Source organism: Stegostoma tigrinum, chromosome 18, assembly GCF_030684315.1.
Source record: "Stegostoma tigrinum isolate sSteTig4 chromosome 18, sSteTig4.hap1, whole genome shotgun sequence".
Lineage (NCBI taxonomy): Eukaryota > Metazoa > Chordata > Chondrichthyes > Orectolobiformes > Stegostomatidae > Stegostoma > Stegostoma tigrinum.
The window spans coordinates 22,661,979-22,687,001 of NC_081371.1; the positions used below are offsets into that span (position 1 = coordinate 22,661,979).

The 25,023-nt window shown below is 40.2% G+C and overlaps 1 protein-coding gene across 16 annotated transcripts in view; it reads left to right on the top strand.

Annotated features, from left to right (window-relative positions):
• LOC125460699 (voltage-dependent L-type calcium channel subunit alpha-1C-like) overlaps positions 1 to 25,023 on the top strand; it is an 814,036-nt gene that overhangs the window by 320,859 nt on the left and 468,154 nt on the right. For 15 of the 16 annotated variants that reach the window (XM_048548420.2, XM_048548421.2, XM_048548422.2 and 12 more), the window contains exon 6: positions 10,397 to 10,549. In XM_048548420.2, the coding sequence (XP_048404377.1) occupies positions 10,397 to 10,549 (153 nt within the window). Of the gene's footprint in view, positions 1 to 9,807; positions 10,067 to 10,396; positions 10,550 to 25,023 lie in introns of those variants that run through there. The other variant, XM_048548432.2, reaches the window with a different exon arrangement.

The window sequence follows — 25,023 nt, forward strand, 5'->3', positions numbered from 1 at the left end:
TTCCTCTGTAGCAACCTCCTTTTTGTCACTCCTAGTCAATCTCTAATGCAAATACCCCACCAACCCTAACAGAACAGCTCCTGCAATACCTACCACCATCCCCCCACTGAGCCCAGGAAAAGGTACCACTTTGGCTTCCATAAGGGGGCAGCAATCTCCCAGTTCCAGTTCTGCACCCCCCAGCCTTGACAAAAGTTAGCCCCTTCCTGGCCCTAGCTTTGGTTAAAGTGTTCCCAGTTCAAGGCTTCCTGACCCCAATAGGTGACTGTGGTTCATCTGACTACTCGCTCACTACTGTCATTTACTTTCCCAACCACTTGCTACTGCTTCAAGCGCAGGAGGCCGTTTCTGTCTCAAGTTTGTTGTTTGCTCTTTTTGTTGTTCGTTGTTTGTTTTGTTTGTTGCTATTGGAAAATGGTGGACCTCTGGGACTGATGACCATGCAGTTGCTCATGCATTTAGTAAAATCTGATCTGCCTCATCAACTGCTGTGAAGGAAAGGCTTTTCCATTTGCAAATAGATATGTGGTCACAATGGTAGATTTTGCAACTCTTGAACCTTTCTTTTTATTTAGCTTCAGGGTCACCTGAGTAGTTCTGTCTAAAAGCCTCACTAGTTCTCAATCATGGGCCTTGCTCTTTTAATCAGTGACAATGCTGGGTACAATGGTATTGTTTGCAAAGTTTTTATCTCTTCAGCTGATGATTGACCATTTCAGAACTTCTGCACTTGTCATTAGCTTTCTTCAGGAATGCTTCTTTTCCCTTAAAATACGTGCTTTCACAAAAGAATCTTTTGTATCAGAGATGCTCCCATCTCTGTTAAGGTCATCCTTCAATTGCCTAAACTTACAAGATTCAACTAGGTATCTCAGTACAGTTACGTACTGTCCAACCTTTTCCCTCTTTCTGAGCTCTGACGTTAAGCATATACCATTCATAAATAACATTGGTAGAGAATTTAAAATGGTTATTTAAGGCTTGCAAACTCTCATATCGATACAATTTATAGCATTCCTTCCCCATAACTACTAGCATAGTTGTTTCTCCTAAGTGTTCAAGTTTCTGGTCCAACCTTATGGTAAACTTAGAATTCTATCACTGAAACTGGAAGATTTGTCAATTTGCCCATTTTTCTGTTTGAAGTACATATTGGAAATTTGACAACTTTAATAAATTGCCCAAGTGTAAATGTCCCATAAAATGTTAACTGAACTTTCAATTATTCTCTGCTATTTTTGTATCTGATGGCTCTGTTACAGCTATCAATCCCACATTCACACTGCTGATATGTAGGCTAGATTTTTCCTTCCTCTATCCGTTTTGAAATGCCTAGGGTGGGACTTCATTCCAAAATTCCTGACCCAAACCCCTTCATGTGGGACTTTAATGGCATGGGATCGGGGTAGTGAGCCCACACACAGTGATACTACTCTTGCCTAATCCATTGTGGGGATGAACATTTTAGACATCCTTGTGATTGCGTGGAATCGGGTTTATTTTGATCATAGAGTCATAGAATCCCTACGCTATGAACGCAGGCCATTTGGCCAGTTGAGTCTATACCATCCCTCCATAAAGCACCCTAAACAGACCCACCCCTCTATCCTATCTCTAACCCTGCACTTCCTATGGCTCATTCACCTAGCCTGCACATCCTGAGACATAATGGGCAATCTAGCATGTCCAATTTACTTAACCTGCATGTCTTTGCACTGTGGGAGGACCCCAGAGCACCTGAATGAAACACATGGAGACAATGTTTGTGTGAAGTTTGCACAGTCGCCCAAATTTGTGTTATGAACCTGGATCTCTGGCAGTGCTAACCACGGAGTCACTGCTGCCCCATTTTGTTATGAAGCATGTTTCAGAGCATGTTAGAGATTGATAAATTTTTGATCTCAAGAAATCAAGGGCTATGGGGAGAGTGCAGGGAAGTGGAGTTGAAATGCCCGTCAGCCATGATTAAATAAGACCATAAGACACAGGAGTGGAAGTAAGGCCTTTCGGCCTATCGAGTTCACTCTGCCATATAAATCATGGCTGGGCATTTCAACTTTACTTCCCTGCACTCTCCCCGTAGCCCTTGATTCCTTGTGAGATCAAGAATTTATCGATCTCTGCCTTGAAGGCATCTAACACCCTGGCCTCCACTGCACTCCGTGGCAATGAATTCCACATGCCTGCCACTCTCTGGCTGAAGAAATGTCTCCTTATTTTCCTTTTAAATTTACCCCCTCTAATTCAAAGGCTGTGTCCACGGGTCCTAGACTGCCCGCCTAATGGAAACAACTTCCCAGCGTCCACCCTTTCTAAGCCATACGTTATCTTGTAAGTTTCTATTAGATCTCCCCTCAACCTTCTAAACTCTAATGAATAAAATCCCAGGATCCTTAGCCATTCATGGTACGTCAAACCTACCATTCTAGGGATCATCTGTGTGAATCTCTGCTGGACACACTCCAGTGCCAGTATGTCCTTCCTGAGGTGTGGGGCCCAAAAATGGCGGATTTGACTCGATGGGCCGAATGGCCTTACTTCCACTCCTGTGTCTTATGGTCTAATGGTCATGAACCTTGGAGAAATCCTGTTGTGAAGTTAAGAGCATTTTGGAAGGATACTTTCAAAAGAATTTGCCAGCCTCTCATGTCATAAATAGACGCTGTGAGATAAACACATTTTTAAATGCAGATATTGTGCATAGTGCTGTATCCTTAAAAATTAATTGAGAGCATTTCTCATTGTGAAAGTGTTAAGATGCAATAGTATACTTTATCGAGGAGGAAAAAGCCCTCTTCTATATTCAACAGTATTGAGAAGTTGATATTAACATGTCAGCTGGCCCTCATGCTGTCATTTTTACAGTGATTTAAAGTCCAAGCAACTCTTGACCCTATGAAATAACTGAATAAGTGCCTGGTTTCTTTGATTGAAAATCTGTTTGCTGAGCCATTAAAACAAAATTGTGCAGATATTCTATCTGTTTAAGCAATTTCAAAGGCTTGACTATGTTGAACCTTGGAGAGTTTGGCATGGTAGCTCGGTAGATAGTACTGCTGCCTGACAGTGCCAGGAACCATGGTTCGATTCCACCCTTGGGCAACCATCTATGTGGAGTTTGCACATTCGCCTTATGTCTGTGTGGGTTTCCTCCGGGTACTCCGGTTTCCTCCCACAGTCCAAAGATATGTACGCTAGGTGGATTAGCCATGCTAAATTACCCAGTGCTCGCTAATGTGTTGATTAAGTGGGTTGCAGGGGATGGAAATGGGTGGGATACTCAGGGTTGGTGTGGACTTGTTGGGCCAAAGGTCCTGTTTCCACACTGTAGGGATTCTATGATCATCTACGATCTTCTATGATCTGTGGTAAGGTTGGGCAATGGCATCACATTATGAATCTTTGTTTTATTTTCCAATCTCAACAAATAATTTTAAGCTCCATTGGGAGCAGCTAGTTGGATTGAAATTTTGTGTAGCTATCACCTTGAGCGCTGCTGTAATAGGATGGCCACCCATTCTTTCAGGTCAAAGGTCCTGCTCCAGCAGTTGGCATTGTTCTGTGATCATGTTGTGGGATTCTTCAGTCTGCAACAACACTTCTTTGTTTATGTAGGGGGGATTTCATCGAGGATTCTGGGTCTCTTGAACCTCCTTTGCATTCTGAGGGGGTCTTTTGCAGTGACTGCTTCATGTGGAGGTCTTTGATAGTTGCTGGTAGTCCTAGGCTTCCTGGCCCAACTGTTCTTTCTCCATTTTCTTATACCAGAATCAGTAGCAAAATCCCTCCTATGGCTGGACCTATTGGCCATGCTTTCAATGAACCTGTGTGGATGTTCAAGAAACATGTCTTTATTTGTGAGCAGTCAACATTCAAATTACTATGTACAGTGAGCCATGGAATGCCTCTGCATTGAACTTTAATGTGGGACCTAATTTCAATGAATGAATGTAGCACAAGTGATACCAAGCAAGTTAGGTAGATGCTATATGATTACTGATAGTTTGCCACATCACCCTAGAGCAGCAACTGCATGTTAGCGAATACTTTTTTAAAGTTCAAAATGAGGCGATCAGTCCATGCCCTCCTGCAGCTTATGAGACCTTGAATTGTTTATGAATTATACTTCACAGGTAAGACATAAGGTCACCAGTCATTATATCTGCTTTCATAGAGATGATTGTCTTCAAGTTGTAATGATAAATAATATTGTCAAGATTGCCTTTGAAGAACATTTATACCTAGATAGTTGGACACTGCATGCATTTCACACATAGGTTACCATGGTGATTAATGCTTTTGCCCGTTTGAAGGAACTCATTATTCATGACAGAACCGATGCTCAGACAGAAAATTAAATGCTTATTTCTCCACAAACCATAAGATGCAGGAGCAGACTGAGGCCATTTCGCCCATTTGAGTCTGCTCCACCATTCAATCATGGCTGATTTTATGTTTCTAAACCCCATTCTCATACCTTCTCCCCGCCCCACCACCCCAACCCCAACCCCAGATCCCCTTACTAATTAAGAACCTATCTATCTCTGTCTTAAATACAATCAATGATTTGCCCTTGGCAGCTTTGTACCATTTAGTTCATTTATTCCACCACCCTTTTGCTGAAGAAATTTCACTTCATCTCAGTTGTAAAGGGTCATCTCTTCACTCTGTGGGTGTGCCTTCAGTCCTAGTCTCTCCTAGTAGCAGAAATATCACCTTCAAGGAGGGGAATCTCATTGAATCTTACAGAATAGTCAGGGGCCTAGAATGGACTTGAAGGTGATGTTAGTGAGTTTTGAGAAGATTTGTAGCTCAGGTTGAGGTTCTGGATGTAAATTTGCTCGCTGAGCTGGAAGGTTCGTCTGACGTTTCGTCACCATTCTAGGTAACATCATCAGTGAGCCTCCAATGAAGCACTGGTATTATGTCCCATAACAACACATACGGACCAAATTCTGAACTGCAGAAGCAACCATCCCAACACCAACAAACGAAGCCGCATTAGAACATTATTTCAATGAGCCACCACAGACTGCAGCACAGAGGAACTACGAAGAGCTAAAGAAAATTACCTATACAGCATATTCAAAAAGAACGGGTACCCAATGAACATAGTCCGCCGATTTCTCAGCAACAAACCCAAACAAACAGACAAAACGTGCCCAGAAACCATAACCACTCTCCCCCACGTCAAAGACATCTCGGAAATGACTGCCAGACTACTCGGACCTCTTGGTATCATGGTAGCCCACAAGCCCACAAACCCACCAACACACTAAAACAGCAGCTAATGAACTTAAAAGACCCTATACAGACAACAAGCCAAACGAACGTCATTTACAAAATACCTTGCAAGAACTGTGACAAACACTACATTGGACAAACAGGCAGAAAGCTAGCCACCAGGATACATGAACATCAACTAGCCACAAAAAGACATGACCCACTATCACTAGTACCCTTATATACAGATGAGGAAGGACACCACTTTGATTGGGACAACACATCCATCCTAGGACAAGCCAAACACAGACATGAACGAGAATTCCTAGAAGCATGGCATTCCAACTGGAACTCCATCAACAAACACATTGATTTGGAGCCCATCTACCACCCTCCTGAGAAAAAGAACAGGAAATGACATCACCAACCCAAGGAAACCTAAACACCTAAATAGAAAGCGGGACATAACACCAGTGCTTCACCGGAGGCTCACTGATGATGTTACCTAGAATGGTGACGAAGTGTCTGCAAAATGAACCTTCCAGCTCAATGAGCAAACTTTCATCCAGAACCTCAACCTGAGCTACAAATCTTCTCAAAACTCGCTTATATCACCTTCAAGTCCATTCTAGGTCCCTGACTATTCTGTGAGATTCCCCTCTTATTCTTCTAAACTCCATGGTGTACAGTTGCAGAGTCCTGAACTGTTCCACATATGAAAATCCTTTCATCCCCCAGGGTCATCCTTGTAAACGTCTCTGGTCCCCCTCCAAGGCAGCACATTCTCCCTTTGACATTGGGTCTTAAATTGCTCATTATATACCAAGTGTGGCCTGATCAGAGCCTTATACAGCCTGAGAAGTACATCCATTCTCTTAATGCTAATGTATTTTCCTTCCTAGCTGCCATCTGAACCTGCATGTTAGAGAAACCTGAACTAGGACTCTGAAGTCTCTCTGTGCATCAGATTTCCAAAGTCTTCCTCTATTTAGAAAGTAGTCTAAGATCTATTCTCCCTACCAAAGTACCTCACATTTTCCCACAGTATATTCCACCTGCCACTTCTTTGCCTGCTCACGTAATATGTCAAGCCCTTCTGCAGCCTTCCTTCCTCCTAAATATTGCCTGTCCCTCTACCTATTTTTGTGTTATTTGTAAACTTAGCAACAATACTGATGGAGGGTCTAGGCCTGAAACGTCAGCTTTTGTGCTCCTGAGATGCTGCTTGGCCTGCTGTGTTCATCTAGCTCCACACTTTGTAATCAACAATACTGTTGGTTCCTTTAACCAGATTGTAAATGTATGACGTAAATAGTTGTGGTCCCAATACTCACCCCTGTGGAACTCCATTAGTCACCGGCTACAATCTTGGAAAAGGCCTCTTTATCACTACTTTCTGCCTCTTGCCAGTCAGCCAATCCTCTATCCATGCCAAACCTTGCTCTAAACACACTGGATTCTTATCTTATTTAGCAGCATTCTTTGTTGCACCTTCTTAAAGGCTTTTTGGAAATTCAAACAGGTTTTGTCCACAGGCTGTCCTTCATCTAACTTGCTTGTTACCTTCTGAAATAATTCTACCAGATTTGTCAGGCATGACATCCTCTTGATGAAGCTTTGCTGACTTAGTCTTATTTAAACATGTACGTTCAATTACTCAACAAGATAATCCTTAATAATAGACTATAAAATCTTACCAATGACTGAGGTCAGGTTAACCAACATGTAATTTCCCATCTTCTACTTCCCTCTCTCCTTCAACAGGAGTGTTGCGTTGGCCATTATCCAGTCATCTGCTATTCTTCTTGACTCCAGTGATTCCTGAATGATCACCACTACTGCCTTCACAATCTCCTCACCTATCTCCTTCAGAACCCTGCAGTGTAGTCCATCCAGCCCAGGTGAATAATCCACTTTCAGACCCTTAAGCTTCCCTAGTACTTTCTCGTTATTGATGGCCACTAAACTCACCTCTGCTGCCTGACAGTCTTGAAGTTCTGATATGCCACTGCTGTCGTCTTCTGTGAAAACTGATGAAAAGTACCTATTCAGCTCCTCTGATGTTATTTTTTCTCCATAACTACTTCACCAGCCTCCTTTTGCAATATTTCAGTATTTGCTCTTCCCTCTTTCTTACCTTTTACGTATCTTAAAGACTTGCAATCATCTTTTATATTACTAGCTAACATACCCTCAATTTATCTTCTTCATATTGCTTTATTATTTGACCTCTGATTTTTAAAGGCTTCCTAGTAATCTTCACCACATGTGTATGTTTTTTCTTCTTGCTTTTGTCCTGGCCTTAATTTCCCTTGTCAGCCTGGGTTGCCTCATCCTCCCCTTAGTATGTTTCTTCTTATTTGGGATGAATCTCTGCTGTGCCTTCTGAAATACGTCAAAAATCTCCTGCTATTGCTGCTCCACCATCTTCCCTACTGGGCTCTCCTTCTAGTCAACTCTGACCAACTCCTCCCTCAATTCTTTGTAGTTACCTTTTTCCTCAGTTGTGATACCATTGCATCTGATTCCAGCTTCTCCTTCTCAAAATGCGTGGTGAATTCTATCATATTATGGTCTTTGCCCCCTACAGCTTCCCTCACCCTATCAAGTCCGCCTTACACACACGTTGTGTGGTTGTAGCAATTTTTCATTTTTGGAGCATATTTATCGTTCAGAGGTTTGGAAGTATTATTTATTTGATAAATATGGTGGACAGTCACTTTAAATGTTGCATTATAAGATCATAGAATCTGTACAGTGTGGAAACAGGCCCTTCAGCCCAACAAGTCTACAACGACCCTTGGACCCCATCCAGACTTGTTCCCCTATAACCCACCTAAGCTGCACATCCCTGAACACTGTGTGGGCAATTTAGCATGGCCAATAAACCTAACCTGCACATCTTTGGAGGAGGAAATTGGAGTACCTGGAAGAAACCCACGCAGACACGGGGAAAATGTGTGCAAGCTTCACACACAGTTATCCAAGGGTGGAATTGAACCCAGGACCCTGGTGCTGTGAGGCAACAGGGTTAACCGCTGAGCCACCGTGCTGCCTGTGATGTTATTGATGGTATCATTGGCTGGTTTGGAGGGAATCAGCAATACCTTAATACTTCTACTTTGTTAAACACTTCAACCTCATGGACCTTCTTGTAATGTGACAAGTAGGCAATGCAGGTCCTGCCTGGGGCAGTGAGTTGTAGGCTCAGCATTGTAATGAAGGTCCCTCTGCCCGCAATCCTTCATGTCCCTTTCTTTCTTGCACTCCTTGTTAAACATATCAGGACTGAGTTTTAAGATCGTTCCCATCCTCCTTACATTTATGTATTCATCTCTCAGTATTACCCCCTAATTCCCAGCCCTACAGCTTAGCCATGCCAATCATCATGATATACTGTTCTCAAATTGAAACCAAAGTTGTGACCATCAATGACACCCCCTCTGACAGTATCCCTCTTCTTCAATACACTGGCTTCCACCATTATAAATTGAGATCCCTCCTTTACATGTATTGTGCACTCTGCATCCCAGCATACTGCCTCCAATCCCCATACTTTCCCAACTTCACAACTACAGCAGTGGCCCTAATGATCTCTCCTGACATTCATTTGACATGACATCCCAGAACGGATTGTGTCCCACCCTTCTGGATAGACAGTCCTGATTGCCAATTGGATCCCAAATTGATCTCTGAATAGCTTTCTGGACTGGTTGCATTGAACCTGCAGACCGTTGCCCACTCCCTGAACTGTAATGATATGGGTCCTTGATCCTAATCATTGCAAGTTGTCCAGTGATCCTGTCCAAGCCTCTGAACTGACCATTCCAAATTTGTTTGATAAATCTGACTTTTATTCATGCAAAGATCTCATTTCTGACCATCTCACCCTATTTTCCCAAGTGATTTGCCAGTTCCCACATTGTTCAAGGGCTGAGAAGATTTTGTCTTATTGTTTATTCATTAACGACCATTTTTCAATAGTGCTGATTATGTGAAAACTACCCATTTTGGAATTAGGTAATTGAGATTTAAAGTGATATGTTATGTATTACTAAATTTGCTTTCAATGTTCTGATATTTCTTTTTTTTTCCTGTAACTCTTTGCACAAACTCTACTGTAAAATGTTGATTCAATTGCCTCATTTCTCTAATGTATGCAAGATTCATTGTACTAATGTATTTTTACATTTTCATGGGATTAGAATACTATTCTTCATAGGATAATATAAAACTAACATTTCTGGGTGATGTGGGACATTGGGATCCAGACATTTTGAGGCAAGGCTTTAAGAGATAGTCAGTTATTTTGTTGGTGCAGGAGAATTACAAAGAATTTCCACATATTTTGTACAAATCAGTTGTACTCTGTAATAATCTAATCTGTTCTCAGAGAATCAAAGCATATGTTTGTAAATAGCTTGCAAAACTGAACATACAAATAACATTTTGTTTTGAGATTTTAAAATAGTCAAAATAATTATTTAATTTGAAAACTTTGTTTCTGTTATCACTACAGGTCCACACTACCCATAATATCTCACTGCTTGAAAGTCCATCCAAATCCTTCCAGGCTTTATATGTAAACTCTGAAAGAGACTCTCGAGCTTTACCTGGCATGATTTCTTTGAAGGCATTGTTTTATATGTAAAGGAAGAAATTGTACAGGGAAATCACTGCCTGTTTTCCTCATTTGATGACATGATGAAAGTCAGAGTGTAATTTCAAAAGCAGTCTAAATGAATGGAAGGTTAACGTACCTAGTTTCATCTGAAAATCCAGTGCCATTTCTCTCTTATGCTGACCAGGCCCAAGTGCCTTGGGGGTTTTACTATTTCCTAAGGTACTTTTTAAGCATTGCTGTTATACTAAGTATTAATTTTAATTGAAAATCACAAACTAAACATATCTTTGTTGTAATCACAGTTTCTTTTCAACTAACTCTCTCATGAAATAATCATTATGTAACTCATTCCCCTTTTATACTTCTATCAGGAAGTATGAATATTAAGACACCTTACGTTATCAATTTGGAATTGTTAGACATAAAATCAACTAAATTGAATGTGCAAACATTAACCTTTGTAGGAATTAGTCAATATTCATTGTGACATTTCAACCACTTAAAAATTGCAGTATTTTCTAAAATATGAACATTTTTATTTGTTTGCAGGCCTCCAGGTGGTGTTAAATTCAATCATCAAGGCCATGGTCCCATTGCTACATATCGCTTTGTTGGTGCTGTTTGTAATTATCATCTATGCTATTATAGGATTAGAACTCTTCATGGGTAAAATGCACAAAACCTGCTTGTTTAATGAAACAGGTAAGAACATTAATTGTTATACATACATCCTATTACTTAAGAGCAACCAACTGCTTTGTTTGAACCATTTGTTTGTATATTCTGCTAATAAATAAATAGACGTTCCACTTTTCATAATTTTTTTTTGAATTATGGCTTCATTCTTTGTAGCTATAACCACAAATTTGGCTCAGTGGCAATACTTTTGCAACTGTGTTAGAAGATTAGTGGCTCAAATTTCACAGCGAGTTGAATACACAATTTGGAATAATGTTTCAATCCAGCTCTGAGGGAATGCCTTATATTTGGACCTTGGCAAATAAATACAGAAAATATGTGGCATTTTTGAAAGAAGACCAGGAGGGTAAAGTTGATGCCCAGGTGCATATCTAATTCACAAACAAAATCACACTAAAAACTGATAAATAAGGTTTTTTTATTGAAACTTATGTAATTTTACAGTCCCCATTAGTTTTTTTCATTTTATCAAATTATGAGGACTTCTGTGCTACATTTAGAAGAATAATAACATTGCAGACTAATTAGAAACAGTGATTAGCTGCTGGCTGAAACTGACTCAACTACCTGACCTTGAAGAAATTTTGTGACTTTTCTTTGCAAAAGATTTAGAGAACAGGTTATTTTTAAATATGGTGTTTTAAAGCATGATTTATGTGCAAAATAGAAAAGGAATCCAAATCAATTGATAATCAAGATGCTAATGAAATAGCTTTGTAGTAACTTCCTGCCTTGTAAACTAAACTGTAGTTTAATTCATTAATGGACAAATGCCTCATGCTCACTGTATTTGAGATGCCAGATATTCAGCAGCAAGCCGAACAATTTAACCTTTTCTGGCTGCACAGAAAAACGCAGTAACAGGCAGGCGTTTCCTAAGCAGGTTGTTGCAAGACAATGGTCAAAATTTAATGAAACCATAAATTGGCAAGAGAAGCTATGCAGCCCACTCCAATCATAGCTCTTTGATTTCTTACTTAATCAACTCTTTCCCGTTTTGCTGGTGTAGAGACTTTTTTCCAGTTCTGTTGAATGAAACTTCTTTCTGGTTTTGACAGCTTGAAAGCTTCCAAATGAACACTCTCAGTTTGGGGACTTTATAAAGTATAAGCCTTCTGCAAGGAAGAAGCTCTTCTGTACTGAAATCCTAACTTTTTTCTGAACTGAAACCTGATACTGGACTGAACCCAAACTTTGTTGCCTGGTCTCTTTTCTCTCTATGCTGTAAAAGTTCAACTTTATAAACACTTAATAAATCATCAGTTCAGATGTCTTGAAGTTGCAGACTTTCTTCAGAATTATGTCTTTAAGTCACTTTCAAATTATTTTCTGACCTTTTTAATGTACTTGGAAGCTAATGAAGTTTGTAAGATTCTAAAAGGGCTGCAGCAGATTGAAAAAGATAACACGTTTACAGGGGGTGGGAACAAAAGGAACCGATGGGACAGTTAGCTTTATATCTGTCATAGTGAAGGTACTACAATCCATTAATGAGATTATATCAAAATACTTAGAAAACTGCATTGCGATCAGGCAGAGCCAGCTTGGTTTTGTGAAAGGGCAATTGTCTTATAATTATGTCAGTGATAACGGGAACTGCAGATGCTGGAGAATCCAAGACAACAAAGTGTGGAGCTGGACGAACACAGCAGGCCAAGCAGCATCTCAGGAGCACAAAAGCTGACGTTTCGGAAGGGTCTAGGCCTGAAATGTCAGCTTTTGTGCTCCTGAGATGCTGCTTGGCCTGCTGTGTTCATCCAGCTCCACACTTTGTCAAAAAAAAACTGAGCATAATTATAAGACAACAAAGTGACATTACAGGTGGATAGAAGGGACATCAGTAGAAATGAAATGCCTAGATTTTCAAAATGTATTTAAATACAGAATTTTTCTAAAATCATTCAGAGAATGTAGGTTGCTGGGCCACCATTTATGGTCATTTCTAATTCTTCTAGAGAAGGTACTGGTGAGCTGCTATCTTGAACAGCAGCAGTCCCTGTTGCGTAGCTGTTAGAGATGAAGTTCCAAGATTCTGAACCAGTGATAGTGAAGGAAAAATGATTTATTTTCAAGTCAGGATGCTAAATGGCTTGATGAGGTTCTCGTAGATAGTGGTGATCTCCTGTATCTGCCTTCTTATCCTTCTAGATTTAGTGGCCATAGGTTTGGAAATTGCTGTCCCAGGAACCTTTGTGAATTTCTACAGTGCATTATGTAAATGGTACATGTCGTTGCTGCTGTGCATTGATGGTAGAGGGAGTGAATGTTTTTGGAAGCAGGCTGCTTTGCCTGGATACTGTCCAAATGTTATCAGGGCCCATAGCCTTTGCAGTATTGAGTGCCCCCTGCCCTTCCTTGATGTAACAGAACAAATCTGATTGGCTTAAGGCTGGCAGCCATGATGTTTGGGACTTTGAGTTGGTTGAGGTGGATCATCCACTTGGCATTTCTGACTGATGCTCGTTGCATATTTTTCAGCCTTAACTCTTGCATTGTTGTGCTAATCTTCCACATCATTGACAATGGATATATTTGCAGAGACTCCCTCTCCACTGAGTTGTTTATTTGTCTGTTGCAATGCAGTGTTGGGCATGCAAGTGCTCCTGTATTGCAACTAGGTTGACAGCTTTTTTTGGTATGCCTGGTGCTGCTCCTCACATGTCTTCTTGAAGTCATCAACGAACCCAGGGTTGATCCCCTATGATGATAATAGAGTGGGGTATATGCCAGGCCAATTCTGTGCTATCTTGCTACTGATGATGGCCCATTATATCTCATGGATACTCAAATCTTGAGTAATTAAATCTGTTTTGAAGATTATCCCATTCAGTAGTGAGAATGAGGTCAAGTATGGTTTCCCTCTTGTTAGTAACTTTGTCTGCTGTAGATCCAGTCTAGCAGCTGTGTCCTCTAGGATTTACCAACTTGGTCAGTACTGGTGCTACCAAGCCCCTCTTGGTGATGGATATTGAAGTCTTGTACTTGCCCACCAGTTATGTTATGATTGTACAGAATATTGTTTAGGCTGCCTTAGGAATACTGCATTCAATTCTTGCCTCCAGGGTTGGAGGGTTTGAGCTACAAAGAGAGGCTGAATAGGCTGGGGCTATTTTCTCTGGAATGTCGGAGGCCTACAGGTGACCTTAGAAGTTTATAAAATCATGAAGGGTGTGGATAGGATGAATAGCCAGGATCTTTTCCCCAGGGTAGAGGATTCCAAACCTAGAATCATATGTTTAAGGTGAGAGGGGAAAGACTTACAAGGGGCCTAAGGGACAACATCTTCATGCAGAGGGTGGTGTGTGCATGGAATAAGCTGCCAGACCTAGTGGTGGACGTTGGTATAATTACAACATTTAATAGACATCATCTGGTTAGGTATACAAATGGGAAGGGTTGAGAGGGATATGGGCTAAATGTTGGCAAATGGGACTAGATTAGTTTGGATTACCTAGTTAGCATGAACAAGTTGGACCCCAGGGTCTGCTTCCATTTTATCTCTGATTCTATGTTACTGACTGCTGAAATGTGGAACCCTTTCTGCTGCCTTCTATATTCTGTTGGTGAGGTATAAATAAAAATAGTTTGTACATTGGACGTTAGCCTTACTATGTGTAATCCAGAGCAGAAAGATGAAGGTAAGATACGATGCCGTTTTTTTGGCAATTGTCATGACTCACTTGCGTAGTGCATTAGAATTCAAGCCCCACTATTGCTATAGTTGCAAAAGATTTTAAGGTTTAATAGAACTGTCAAATCCCAATTTGTCTGACGGATAAAAGCAAACCACACAGGTTTTTTCAGAATAGAAAGAATCTCTATTGTTACACCTCTACCATTAACAAGAACAGTCAAACAATAGGATTGTTAAATTGCGTGACTTAAATATTATCTCTCAACACACAAAAAAACCCACAAATATTGTAAGTGGAGAGAAGGAAAAAAATAGAGAAATAGTATCACCAGTCTAAAGTTACAAAACTCAGTAAGTTGAGCTGTTTGCCTCTTCACTGATGCCTTGATGTTAATCCACATAGTGATGATCACTCTTCACTGGTTGCTTGATTAGACACAGGGTCTATTGTTTTTGTTGCGTTTTAGAATTATTTCTTACGTTAACTTTGAACTTAGTTATTCCCTGTTTGTTTGACAGAGTTGGAAAGGCAATTTTTTCAAACTAAGGGAACAGGAGAAAGAGTAAAGAAATTGATGAGCTAACTTCAAGTCTCTTTGCATCTTTTTATTTGATCCACTCCTCTCACAGATTCTGTTAAGCTACAACCTGACCAATCAGAAGCTTTTTGCGATTCTAAGCTCTACTGAACAATTAACAAATGCTGAGATAACAAGGTGTAGAGCTGGATGAACACAGCAGGCCAAGCAGCATCAGGAGCAGAAAGGCTGATGTTTCGGGCCTAGACACTTCTTCAGAAAATGACCCTTCTGAAGAAGGACCTAGGCCCGAAACGTCAGCCTTCCTGCTCCTTGGCCTGCTGTGTTTATCCAGCTCTACACATTGTTATCTCAGATTTTCTGGCATCTGCAATTCCTGCTATTTATGTAACAAATGTTACCACTTTGCCTGGACTCAATCTTTTCAAAAAGTAACATTGTTTCATGTATACCCTAGTTGGTTTCATTTATCTTCAAAGCTGGAAGCAGCTCCTTGTACTTCCACTTTTTTAAAGTAGTGTCCATTTTTCTTATCTTCAGTCTATAGCCCAAAAAAGTGATCTTGTTTGCATTTTGAAAAATTATGCCCTGAAGACATTGAGATATATTTTCTAAAGTTAATTTTGAGGTAGTATGAGCAATTTGAAAGACTGTCTCATGGGCAATCCTTTAAGTACAGAGCGTTGTTGTGATATGAGAAATGGGAACCCACTTGTAGTGCAGCGGCAGTGTCACTAACCCTAGGCTGGGAGGCCTGGATTCAAGTCCCACCAGCTGTAAAGGTGTACAATCACCTCGTTGATTAGAAAAATAATTTGAAAAGTAGCACTGATAATATATTTGGGGACAATGACAGATTTCAAACCTAACAAAGGACTGGTAAATGTTTTTCTTACCATGATAGGATGTGGTGAGTTTTGATGTGAAATCTTATCTCAATGATATAATCCCAAAGTTCATAAAATTTGGGACTCCTGTCACAGCAAAGAGTAGGATTACACTGAAAATTGCTTTCCATAAAAGGAAACAATTTCCCAGTGTTACAGTTTACAGTCTCAAATTAGGGAAACTCTTCATTGTGGGTATGGTGGAAAATTAGAAATCTATTTAAAGGCCTATTCATTAGAGCCATAAAGTACAAAAAATTCCAAGCCTCTGCTCAGAAGCTTATCAATAAGTGGACATGGAAAGTGGCTGTGATGAAGCTGCAACCAAAGAAATAACAGTAAAACATGCTGTCACATTGCAAGGAAATTTTATTTCCAGAGCTAGTATTGCAGATCCACAGGATTTCATAGAATCTAAGCTATTGTAGCGATCTTGACAGGATCAGAGTCAGAAATTTAGATGTTTCATTGTCTTGGTAGTCATCTACATTGTCAAGCTCCCACTTCTGTACAAAGTGCATTGCCTGTAGAATGTCAGTCGTATCCATACAGCATGAAAGAGTAGAGGAATCAGTGATGTTTCAGCTCATGATAAAGTTCCAGGTTGCAGTCATCCACCAGATTTGAGGAGATAGTAATCTCATCTCAATTCAGGACTCTGGAGATAATTGAATGCGACATAATCAATGAAGTTGATGTTATCAAGTGTTGTACTCAGAACAAGAAAAATAACACAGGTGATCATAAGATTCCATTGTGAACAATGGGAATTAAACTTTAATTCATAATTGCTTTCATCCTTGATACAACTTAAACACTCTTATGCCAGACAAAGTATAAGAAGTCTCTGCCACATTCCCTTGCACCGACTAATTATAGTGAAAAAACAGTGTTCCAGTGTTAGGCGAAGGTAGTGTTAGAATGATGAGCTGTTCAAACTGGTGTAAAAAGTGGGTTACCCTTCATTTTCATTTCTTCTGTATGCAAGAATATGCAGACAAGACTCACCCTATGTGGCAGCTGGTGAATCTGCCCCCAAAAGCCCCAAATTGCCTTGGATATTCAAAGAGAGGTTTTTGTTTAAATTGCCCCTATAGATAGAATGGAAGGAAAGGAGATAAGTTGCACTTCCAATCACAGTGTGGTTCTCTCCCCTTGTTTGCTGCTATTTAACGTTTCAGCAGCAATTGTGGAAGGGAAGTAAGCTGTAATTGGAGTAGTGGGCAACTGGGTTAGTAAGTGCCATCAGTGAGGGAGCCACTGGAACATATGACCATTGAGATCTGAGTTGTGTGGACGCCAGAGCTGAGATCTGAAGTGGGAGGCAGGTAGCTGAGAGCCAAGATCTTGGGGGGGTGGGGGGGGGGGGGGAGGGGTGGAGGAAGAGGATACGTAATTGAGGATCAACAGCAGGGCACCGGTTGAAAACCATGGCTTAGGAACTGAGGTACCAAAGTCTGGGAGTGGAATGTCAAGATTCAGCAAGAGGGAGGGGGAGTGGGGTAGGAGGAGGTTGAAGCCAGGAGTTGGAACCATAGCTAGGGGCACCACTTCTTGGCAGGGGAAGTGGAGAATTGCTGAGGTGGCTTTAAACTGCAGGGCACCAGTTTGTTTGGAGGAGAAAAGGAGGCTGCAAAGGACTGTTAGGAGATAGGATGGATGCAATAGCATTGCTGGGGGGAAGAGAGGTGGGTGCAAGAAAGCTTGGGAAAGACAGGGCTGCTGCAAGGGGATTGGGATTGGGGTGGGGGGAGGGGTTGTGGTTGGAGATGGGAGACCACAATGGGACTAAAAAAGAAATAGAAACTTCAAAAAAGGTGAGGATGAGGGAAAGGAGGAGATCACAAGGCGTGGATGAGTGAGAAAAGCTGCAAGAGCATGGGGATGGTGGGGTTAGAGAGAGTGAAATTGCAAGGCTGTTTGGAGAAAGAAACTGCAAAGAAGAGAACAGTTTTCAAACCTGTTAACAAAGGAACAATCAGCTAACTGGAATCTAGGAAAACTTGAAGTCATTGTGGTAATCAATTACTCCCAAATGAATTGAACTTCTTTAGGTAAGGTTGTATATGTCCAGGAGCTACTCAGTGGGGAAGATTGAAGTGGATGCTATAGTATTGACTATTGTATGAATTGTTAAAATTACATCTGAGATTGAGTAGAAAGTGTAGTAATTGTCTGTCTAAAATATTCTAGCTTTAAGAATCTGCAGTTGAAATGCCCCAGCTGTGACAACACCAGTTTCTAGAAGGTGCATTTAAGATGATAGTCTTGTATGTGCAGAAGTATGCCAGTTGTCTGGGGAGGGGGGGGGAAAAGCCTGTTATTGCCTACTGTCTTGTATCAATGTAAATAATTTTGAATTATAACTCATTTAATCATAATTAACAATATATTGATAATTATTGAAAATATTGAATTCTTGTATTCTGCTTCTATGTAAGTTCAGTATGATGACCTTATGTCAATACATACACAAAAGAACTGACATACTTTGACTTTATCTAATAAAGAAGTTAGTGAGAATGAAAAAAGTATTCCCTGAAAATCAAAAAGTCCCAAATAATTAAAGTAGCCCTCAAGAGTCACCCTTGAACAAAATATTTGTAAACTTTTGTGCAGAGTTTGGTTGGTTACAGTCAAGCTGCATTAAGCATTTTCAAGATCAACAGTGGATTAAGCCAGTATTATATTCTGACACCAACTGTTTTGATATATTGTTCTCTAAAGTGCTGTTGTATGCTTTCAAATGACTCTAATGAAAGTGTCTATCCATATAGAAAACTGATTGTGAGCTGTTCAACTTAGTTGATAGCTATTGGCAATTGGATAAATGTTGAGTCTATCCTCAAAAGCATATGGTGACACTGAGATCTTGATTAATTGATTTAACATAATAGCTGATTAGTTTATGGTTAGATAATGGTCCACAGGTTACGCAAGAAAAGATTGAAATAGAAGGGTCCAGACCCGAAATGTCAGCTTTCCTGCTCCTGTGATGCTGCTTGGCCTGTCGTGTTCGTCCAGCTCTACACATTGTTACCTCAGATTCTCCAGAATTGGCAGTTCCTATTATCTCAGAGTAAGGTTTGGTTTGCGGAAGGATGACATCAGTAGCTAAGCGTGAAAAAGCAAGACAAAATGACAGTGAGTAAAGAAGACCGAACACATTCACCTATCTAGTGATGAATGATGCTGCTGTCTGGGTGATTTTGTCTATAAGCTTCTTTGATTTTAAAATCATAAGTTCCTTGTGACCACTGACTCAAATAATGTAAGATACATTGTGACTTTTCTGCCACTGAACTTAACGCACTGGTGAATATCCCTTGCTAAATCACAAACAAAAGTTAAATCTGACTCAACTTAAAAAGGGAAATTTAATGTCCTGTTCAAGTAAGTTCGAAAACAAAAAGGACTTATTGGATCAGCTGTATATATAAATTTCATAAGAATGTGACACATCCAGGGATACTCAATTGAGTAAAAGTGGAACTGCAGAGTCTTAGGGTTGGTGTCAGATGACTGGAGAATCTCAAAATTTACACTGTAGTTTTTAAAAAAGGGATACAAAGGCACACCCAGCAACTATGGGCTACTGACTTCAACCTTGCTGGTGGGCAAACTTCCAAAACAATAATTTGGGAAATAAGTTAATTATCTTCTGGGGAAAATGTGATTAATTGAAGTAAACCAATGTAGATTTGTTAAGTCAAATTGAGTTCAACTAATTTGTTAAAGGCTTTTGAGGTAAGAGAGATATGATGTGTCTAGTTGTTGATGTGATGTACATGGATGTCTAAAATATATTTGATAAAATACCATACAACTGATTTGTAAGGAAGCTTACATGCTCACAGAAAGAAAAGGGATAATAGTAACATGGGTAAGGAATTAACTGAATGACCAGAAACAGTAATGGTTCATTAGTGCTTTTCAGACAAAAGTGTTTGTAGTGGAGTGCTTTTGCTCATCATTATATTTATAAATTATCTGGATCTTGGTATAAGGTTTCCAAATTTGCAGATATTAAAATCTTTAATACATTGAACAGTGAGGAGGATAGTGTAGCAATTCAATACAGTCATGGCTGATTGAATATTTGAATTCCATTCTGACATCCCATAATCCTCTTCTGCATTGGTTATTAGAACTCTATCAAAGACTGACTGTGCAAGTTCTGTGTGGCAGAGAATTTCAAAATTGAGTCTTTTAAAAAAATATAATTCTCCTCATCTCTGGTTTAAGTGCCATACCTGTCATTTTTAAGTTGTGCCCCTGTGGTTCTAACCTTTGGAGTACCACGTACATTTCTATTTGCTGTTATACAGGAAACATGTTATTAAGATGGAAAGGATGGGAGAAAAAGATTTACAAGGATATTACCAGGACTGAAAGTTTTGAGTTCTAATGAGAGGCTGAATAGGCTGGGGCTTTTCTCACTGGAACATAAGAGATTGAGGGGTGACCTTAGAGGTTTAAAATCATGAAGGGCATGGATAAGGTGAATAAACAAGGTCCTTTTCCCAAGATAGGTGAGTCCAGAACTAGAGGGTGTAGATTTAAGGTGAGAGGGGAAAGATTTTAAAAGGGGAAATACTTATATGGAACGAGCTGCCAGAGGAAGTGGTGGATGTGGGTATAATTACAACATTTAAGACATTTCGACAGGCACATGGATGGAAAAAGTTTAGCAGGATATGGGCCAAGTGCAGGCAAATTGGACTATTTTAGCTTCAGAAACCTGGCCAAAATGGATGAGTTGGGCAGAGTTTGTTTCCAAGTGTGAGTCTATGATTCTGTAACCAAGGGAAACATCTCACCTACATCTACTCTGTCTGTTTTAAGTGTTTTATAAATTTCAATGAGATCAATTCTTAATCTTCAAATCTCTAGAGAGTACAGGCCCAATGTGCCAAATTTCCCCAGGTAGAACAGTCCTTCCATCCTGGGAACAATTCTAGTGAACTTTAGTAGCATTTGTTGTGTAACAACACTATCTTTCCTGAGATAAGGAGATAAAATCTACACACAGTAGTCCAGATGTGGTATCAACAAGCTCCTTTACAATTGAAGCAAACCTTCACTACTCCTGCATTCAAATACTTTTATAATAAAGGCTAACATTCCAGGAGCCTTCCTAATGGCTTGGTGCACCTGCATGTCACCCTCCTGTCAATTATCAATAAGGGCACCTAGGTTCATTTGTACATCTGAATACTCCATTCTCTTCCCATTTTGTGAAATACTCTATATCTTTTCCTTCTACCAAAGTGGATAACAGTCACATTATTCCATATTCTTGGCCATTGACTGAGCTTGTCCATCAGCATTGACTTAAAATTGTGTGCAGGCATAAATGCAGCTATTTTTAAGCAGTCAGGATGTTTTGGGAAGTTGTATCCCAAATCTGCCAACTGCCGGGAGAGCACTTGTATCGTCAAGGACTAGGAGGCAATCTTATTTCTGTTGCTTTAATTAATTTTAATTTGTTTTTTAAAATTAATGTTAATCTTTGGGCAAGTACATTAGTTCAGGGAGCCACTGAGAACCTCTGCAAAATCACATGGGCACCAATTCATATCACCAGGAGGTGACTGATCTAAAGACTGATACTAAAGCACATATGTATTATCTTCCCTTGGGATGTAGGAAGTCAGGCAGCCAGGGCAGTTTGACTTTGTTGCTGTTGCAGAAATTCCGTAAGTGTAGTGTACAATTGATTTTTATACAAATAAACATCATGGCAGCAAACAACAGCATTCATGGATAAGAAATGGTTTCACTCGGTGAATGTGCTGATCAACTGTGACCAAACCAGCCATGTAAAGCAGGTCTGTGTATGATATCCAAAGGACTATACAAAGTCATACATTGTAGAACACTTACAGGTGCCTGTATCTTTGAATTTTTTTTGGTGCAGAGAGGAATGATTAGTCAGAAATAATGTCTGCCCTCACAATTTTGACCTGCCAGGAATAAATAGACTGATACTGAGGAGATGTAAAGCTGTAAAATTCTGAGAATGCTTCATGAAGGTCAATAAAGGATAGACCATAGACCTCAAGAAAATAAAATTCATGTGCCTGAACCATTGTAAAGACAATACCTTTTCATTTTTCTACTTTTTAAATTGTGGACTGAAATGGGAAAGAAACATTTTAAAACCAAGATTTGTTTGAGGCTTGTTGTATGTTTTGAAAGTAATGTGTTGTATTTTTTGAAGTATTTTAACTTATTGTAAGCATTGTCTACACAGCCTCAGTAGTTGAAGTGTAGGTTGCAGATGAGCTGGAACCAGAGTGTGTTACCAGTGGAGCTCTAGTTGGCCACAAGAAACTAATTACTCTGGTCTAGTGAGCAGTTAACAGCTAAGATCTTTTGCTTGCCAAATACAGTATGATTGATTTTTTTGCAAGTTGCTGAACAATTTGGGGTTGTGAACAAGATAGGGCAAAGTTTACACATTCTTCCATCAACTAGAGCTCAATCTGTTCTCTGCACCTAAAGCTACTTCATGCCTGAACAAAATTTGCTTATTTTTCCTTTTGCATTGGCTGTAAGCTGATTCCTAATAATTAAGTCAGAGGTTTTTTTCAGTATGAACTGAAATCTAAGCCCTGCAAGCTAGTGAAAGCGTCTGGAGAAAGAAGTCTGAGAAGCAGTGTTCTGACCAACACAAGGATCATACAAAGCTCCTCAGCACGCTGTGAACAGGAACCACTGAGCTTCCTTCCCAGTCTTTCCCTCTGGCCATAACATCCATGTTTTTCTTTTCCTAGAAGATTGTAATAAATAGGAACAGGAGCTGACTATTTGGCCCTAAAGCTGCTCCATCATTCAATAGGATTATGGCTCATCTGACATTCCCTTTGTCCACTTGTATACCCTTTCCCTTGAACCAGGACCCTCAGGGAAGTTGCTCTTCATCTCAGTCTTAAATTGGCACCCTTTTATCCCTCTAGTCCTAGGCTGTCTCATAGGGGAAAACATCCCCTCAACATTTACCCTGTCAAGCTCATAAGAATCCAATAATGTTTCAAATGAGATCATCTCCCATTCTTCAAAACTCCTATTCTCTGTAGTGAAAAATCAAATTCAGGTGATTTCAGTTATAGTTAAGGCAGCTTAAGCTTGCATAGAATGAAGTTGGGGATGGCACAAAATGTTAAAGATGAAATTTAGACAGGAAATGAGTAAAACAGGAAATGAACATGAGAAAACTAGAAGCACATTAATAGTAAGAATTGAAATTAAATTGATAACAAGCATTATATAGAGTTGGAAAGCACAGAATCTTTCCTGTGTAGAGTTGAGGAATCAAGGGGGGGAAAAACACCCTTGGAGTTATGTACAGGTCTCCTATGAGTAGTCAGATGTGGGGTAGAAAATAAATCAGGAGATAGAAAATGTCTGTCACAAAGGCATCATTAAAATAATCAGATTCAAGATATAGGTGGACTAAACAAAACCTAGTTGTTAGTGGAACCCAAGAATTTTGTAAATGTCTACAAGATGGCTTTTTGGAGAAGCTTGTAGCACAGCCCACAAGGGAACAGGCAATTCTGGATTTAGTGATGTGTAATGAGGCAGAGTTTATTAGAGAGCTTCATGTGAAGAAACCTGTAAAAAGGGCAGTGACCATAGTATTATGGAATTCACTTGCCATTTGAGAGAGGAAAGCTGGAATCAGATGTAACTATTACAATTGTTTAAAAGTAACTACAAAGGCATAAAGGAGATGCTATCCAGAGTTGATTAGAAGGAGAGCCTTGTAGGAAAGATGGAGCAGCAATGGCACATGTTTCTGGGGGTAATTCAGGTGGCACAGCAGAAATTCATCCCAAGGAAGAAGCAACATACTAGCAGGAGGACAAGACAAACATGGCCAATGAGAAATCAGGGACAACATAGAAGCATACAATGTGGTGAAGATTTGTGGATGAGAAAGCCTTTTTAAAAACCAGCAGAAGACAACAAAAAATGCAATAAGTAGGGGAGGAGATAAAATGAGGGTAAGCTAGCTAGTAGTATAAAACAAAGGTATTTTTAATATACATATGAAAGGTAAGAGAGAGGAAAGAGTGGACATTGGACTGCTAGAAAATGAGGCTGGAGAAGTAGTAATGGGGGAACAAAGGAGTGGCAGAGGAACTCAAGAAGTGTACTTGGCATCAATTTTCACAGTGGAAGGCATCAGCACTGTACCAAAAACTTCAAGAGTCAGGGTCAGATGAATGTAGTGGCCATTGAGGAGAAGGTACTGGGGAAGGTGAAGGGTCTGAAGGTGGATAAGTCACCTGGACTGGATGGACTACCTGGGCAGAGTTCTGAGAGAGCTAGCTGAGGGGATTGTGGAGGTATGGTGGTGATCTTTCAGGAATCACTGGTGTATGGATGAGTGCCAGAGGACTGAGAAGTGGCTAATGTAGCAAACTTGTTTAAGAAGGAGGGAGGAGCCTGACTCTCTGGTAAGATTTTAGAGTCCATTATTAAGGATGAGATTGCAGTGTACCTGGAAATGCACGGGACATAGGGCTGAGTCGGCATGGCTTCATCAAGGCGATGAAAGATGTGTTTGAGTTCTTTGAGAAGCTAATGAGCAAGTTAGACAAAGGAGAGCCCAATGGACGTGATCTATTAATTTCTAGAAGGCCTTCGATGTGCAGGAGGATAAGAACCCATGGTATTAGGGGCAAAGCCCTGGCTTGGATAGAGGATCAGCTGACTGGTAGCAGGCAGTGAATGGGGCTAACAGTCTTTTTCAGGATGACTAGTGGAGTTCCACAGGGGTCAGAGTTGGGGAGCGACTATTTAGATTAAATGTTCGTGATCTAGAAGAAAGAATTGAGGACATAGTTGATAAATTTACAGATCACCCAAAAGAAGGGTGGAGGAACAAGTAATGTTAAACAAGTGGGGAGGCTGCAGAAGGATTTGGACAGGCTGGGTGAGAAGGCACAGAAGTGCCAGATAGAATACAGTGTTGGAAATTTATGGGGTTATGCACTTAGACAAAAGAATAGGGGCACAGACTATTTTCTAAATAAGGAAAGGCTTTGGAACTAGGAGTCCTTTTTAGGTCCCTTTTACATCTTGCCCTCTCACCTTACACCTATGATGTCTGGTTTTGGATTCCCTACCTTGGGGAAAAGACCTTGGCTACTCACCTTATCCATGCCCCTCATGATTTTAAAAATCTGAGATCACCCCTCAGCCTCCAATGCTGAAGTGTTAATTGCCTCAGGCTATTCATCCTGTCCCTATAGATCAAACCCTTCAACGCTGACAACGCCATTATACCCCTTCAAGTTTCACAACCTCTTACCTAAAGCAGGGAAATCAGAATTCAATGCAATATTCCAAAAGTGGCCTAATCACAACATGACCATCCTAACTCCTATACTCAATTTGAGAGGA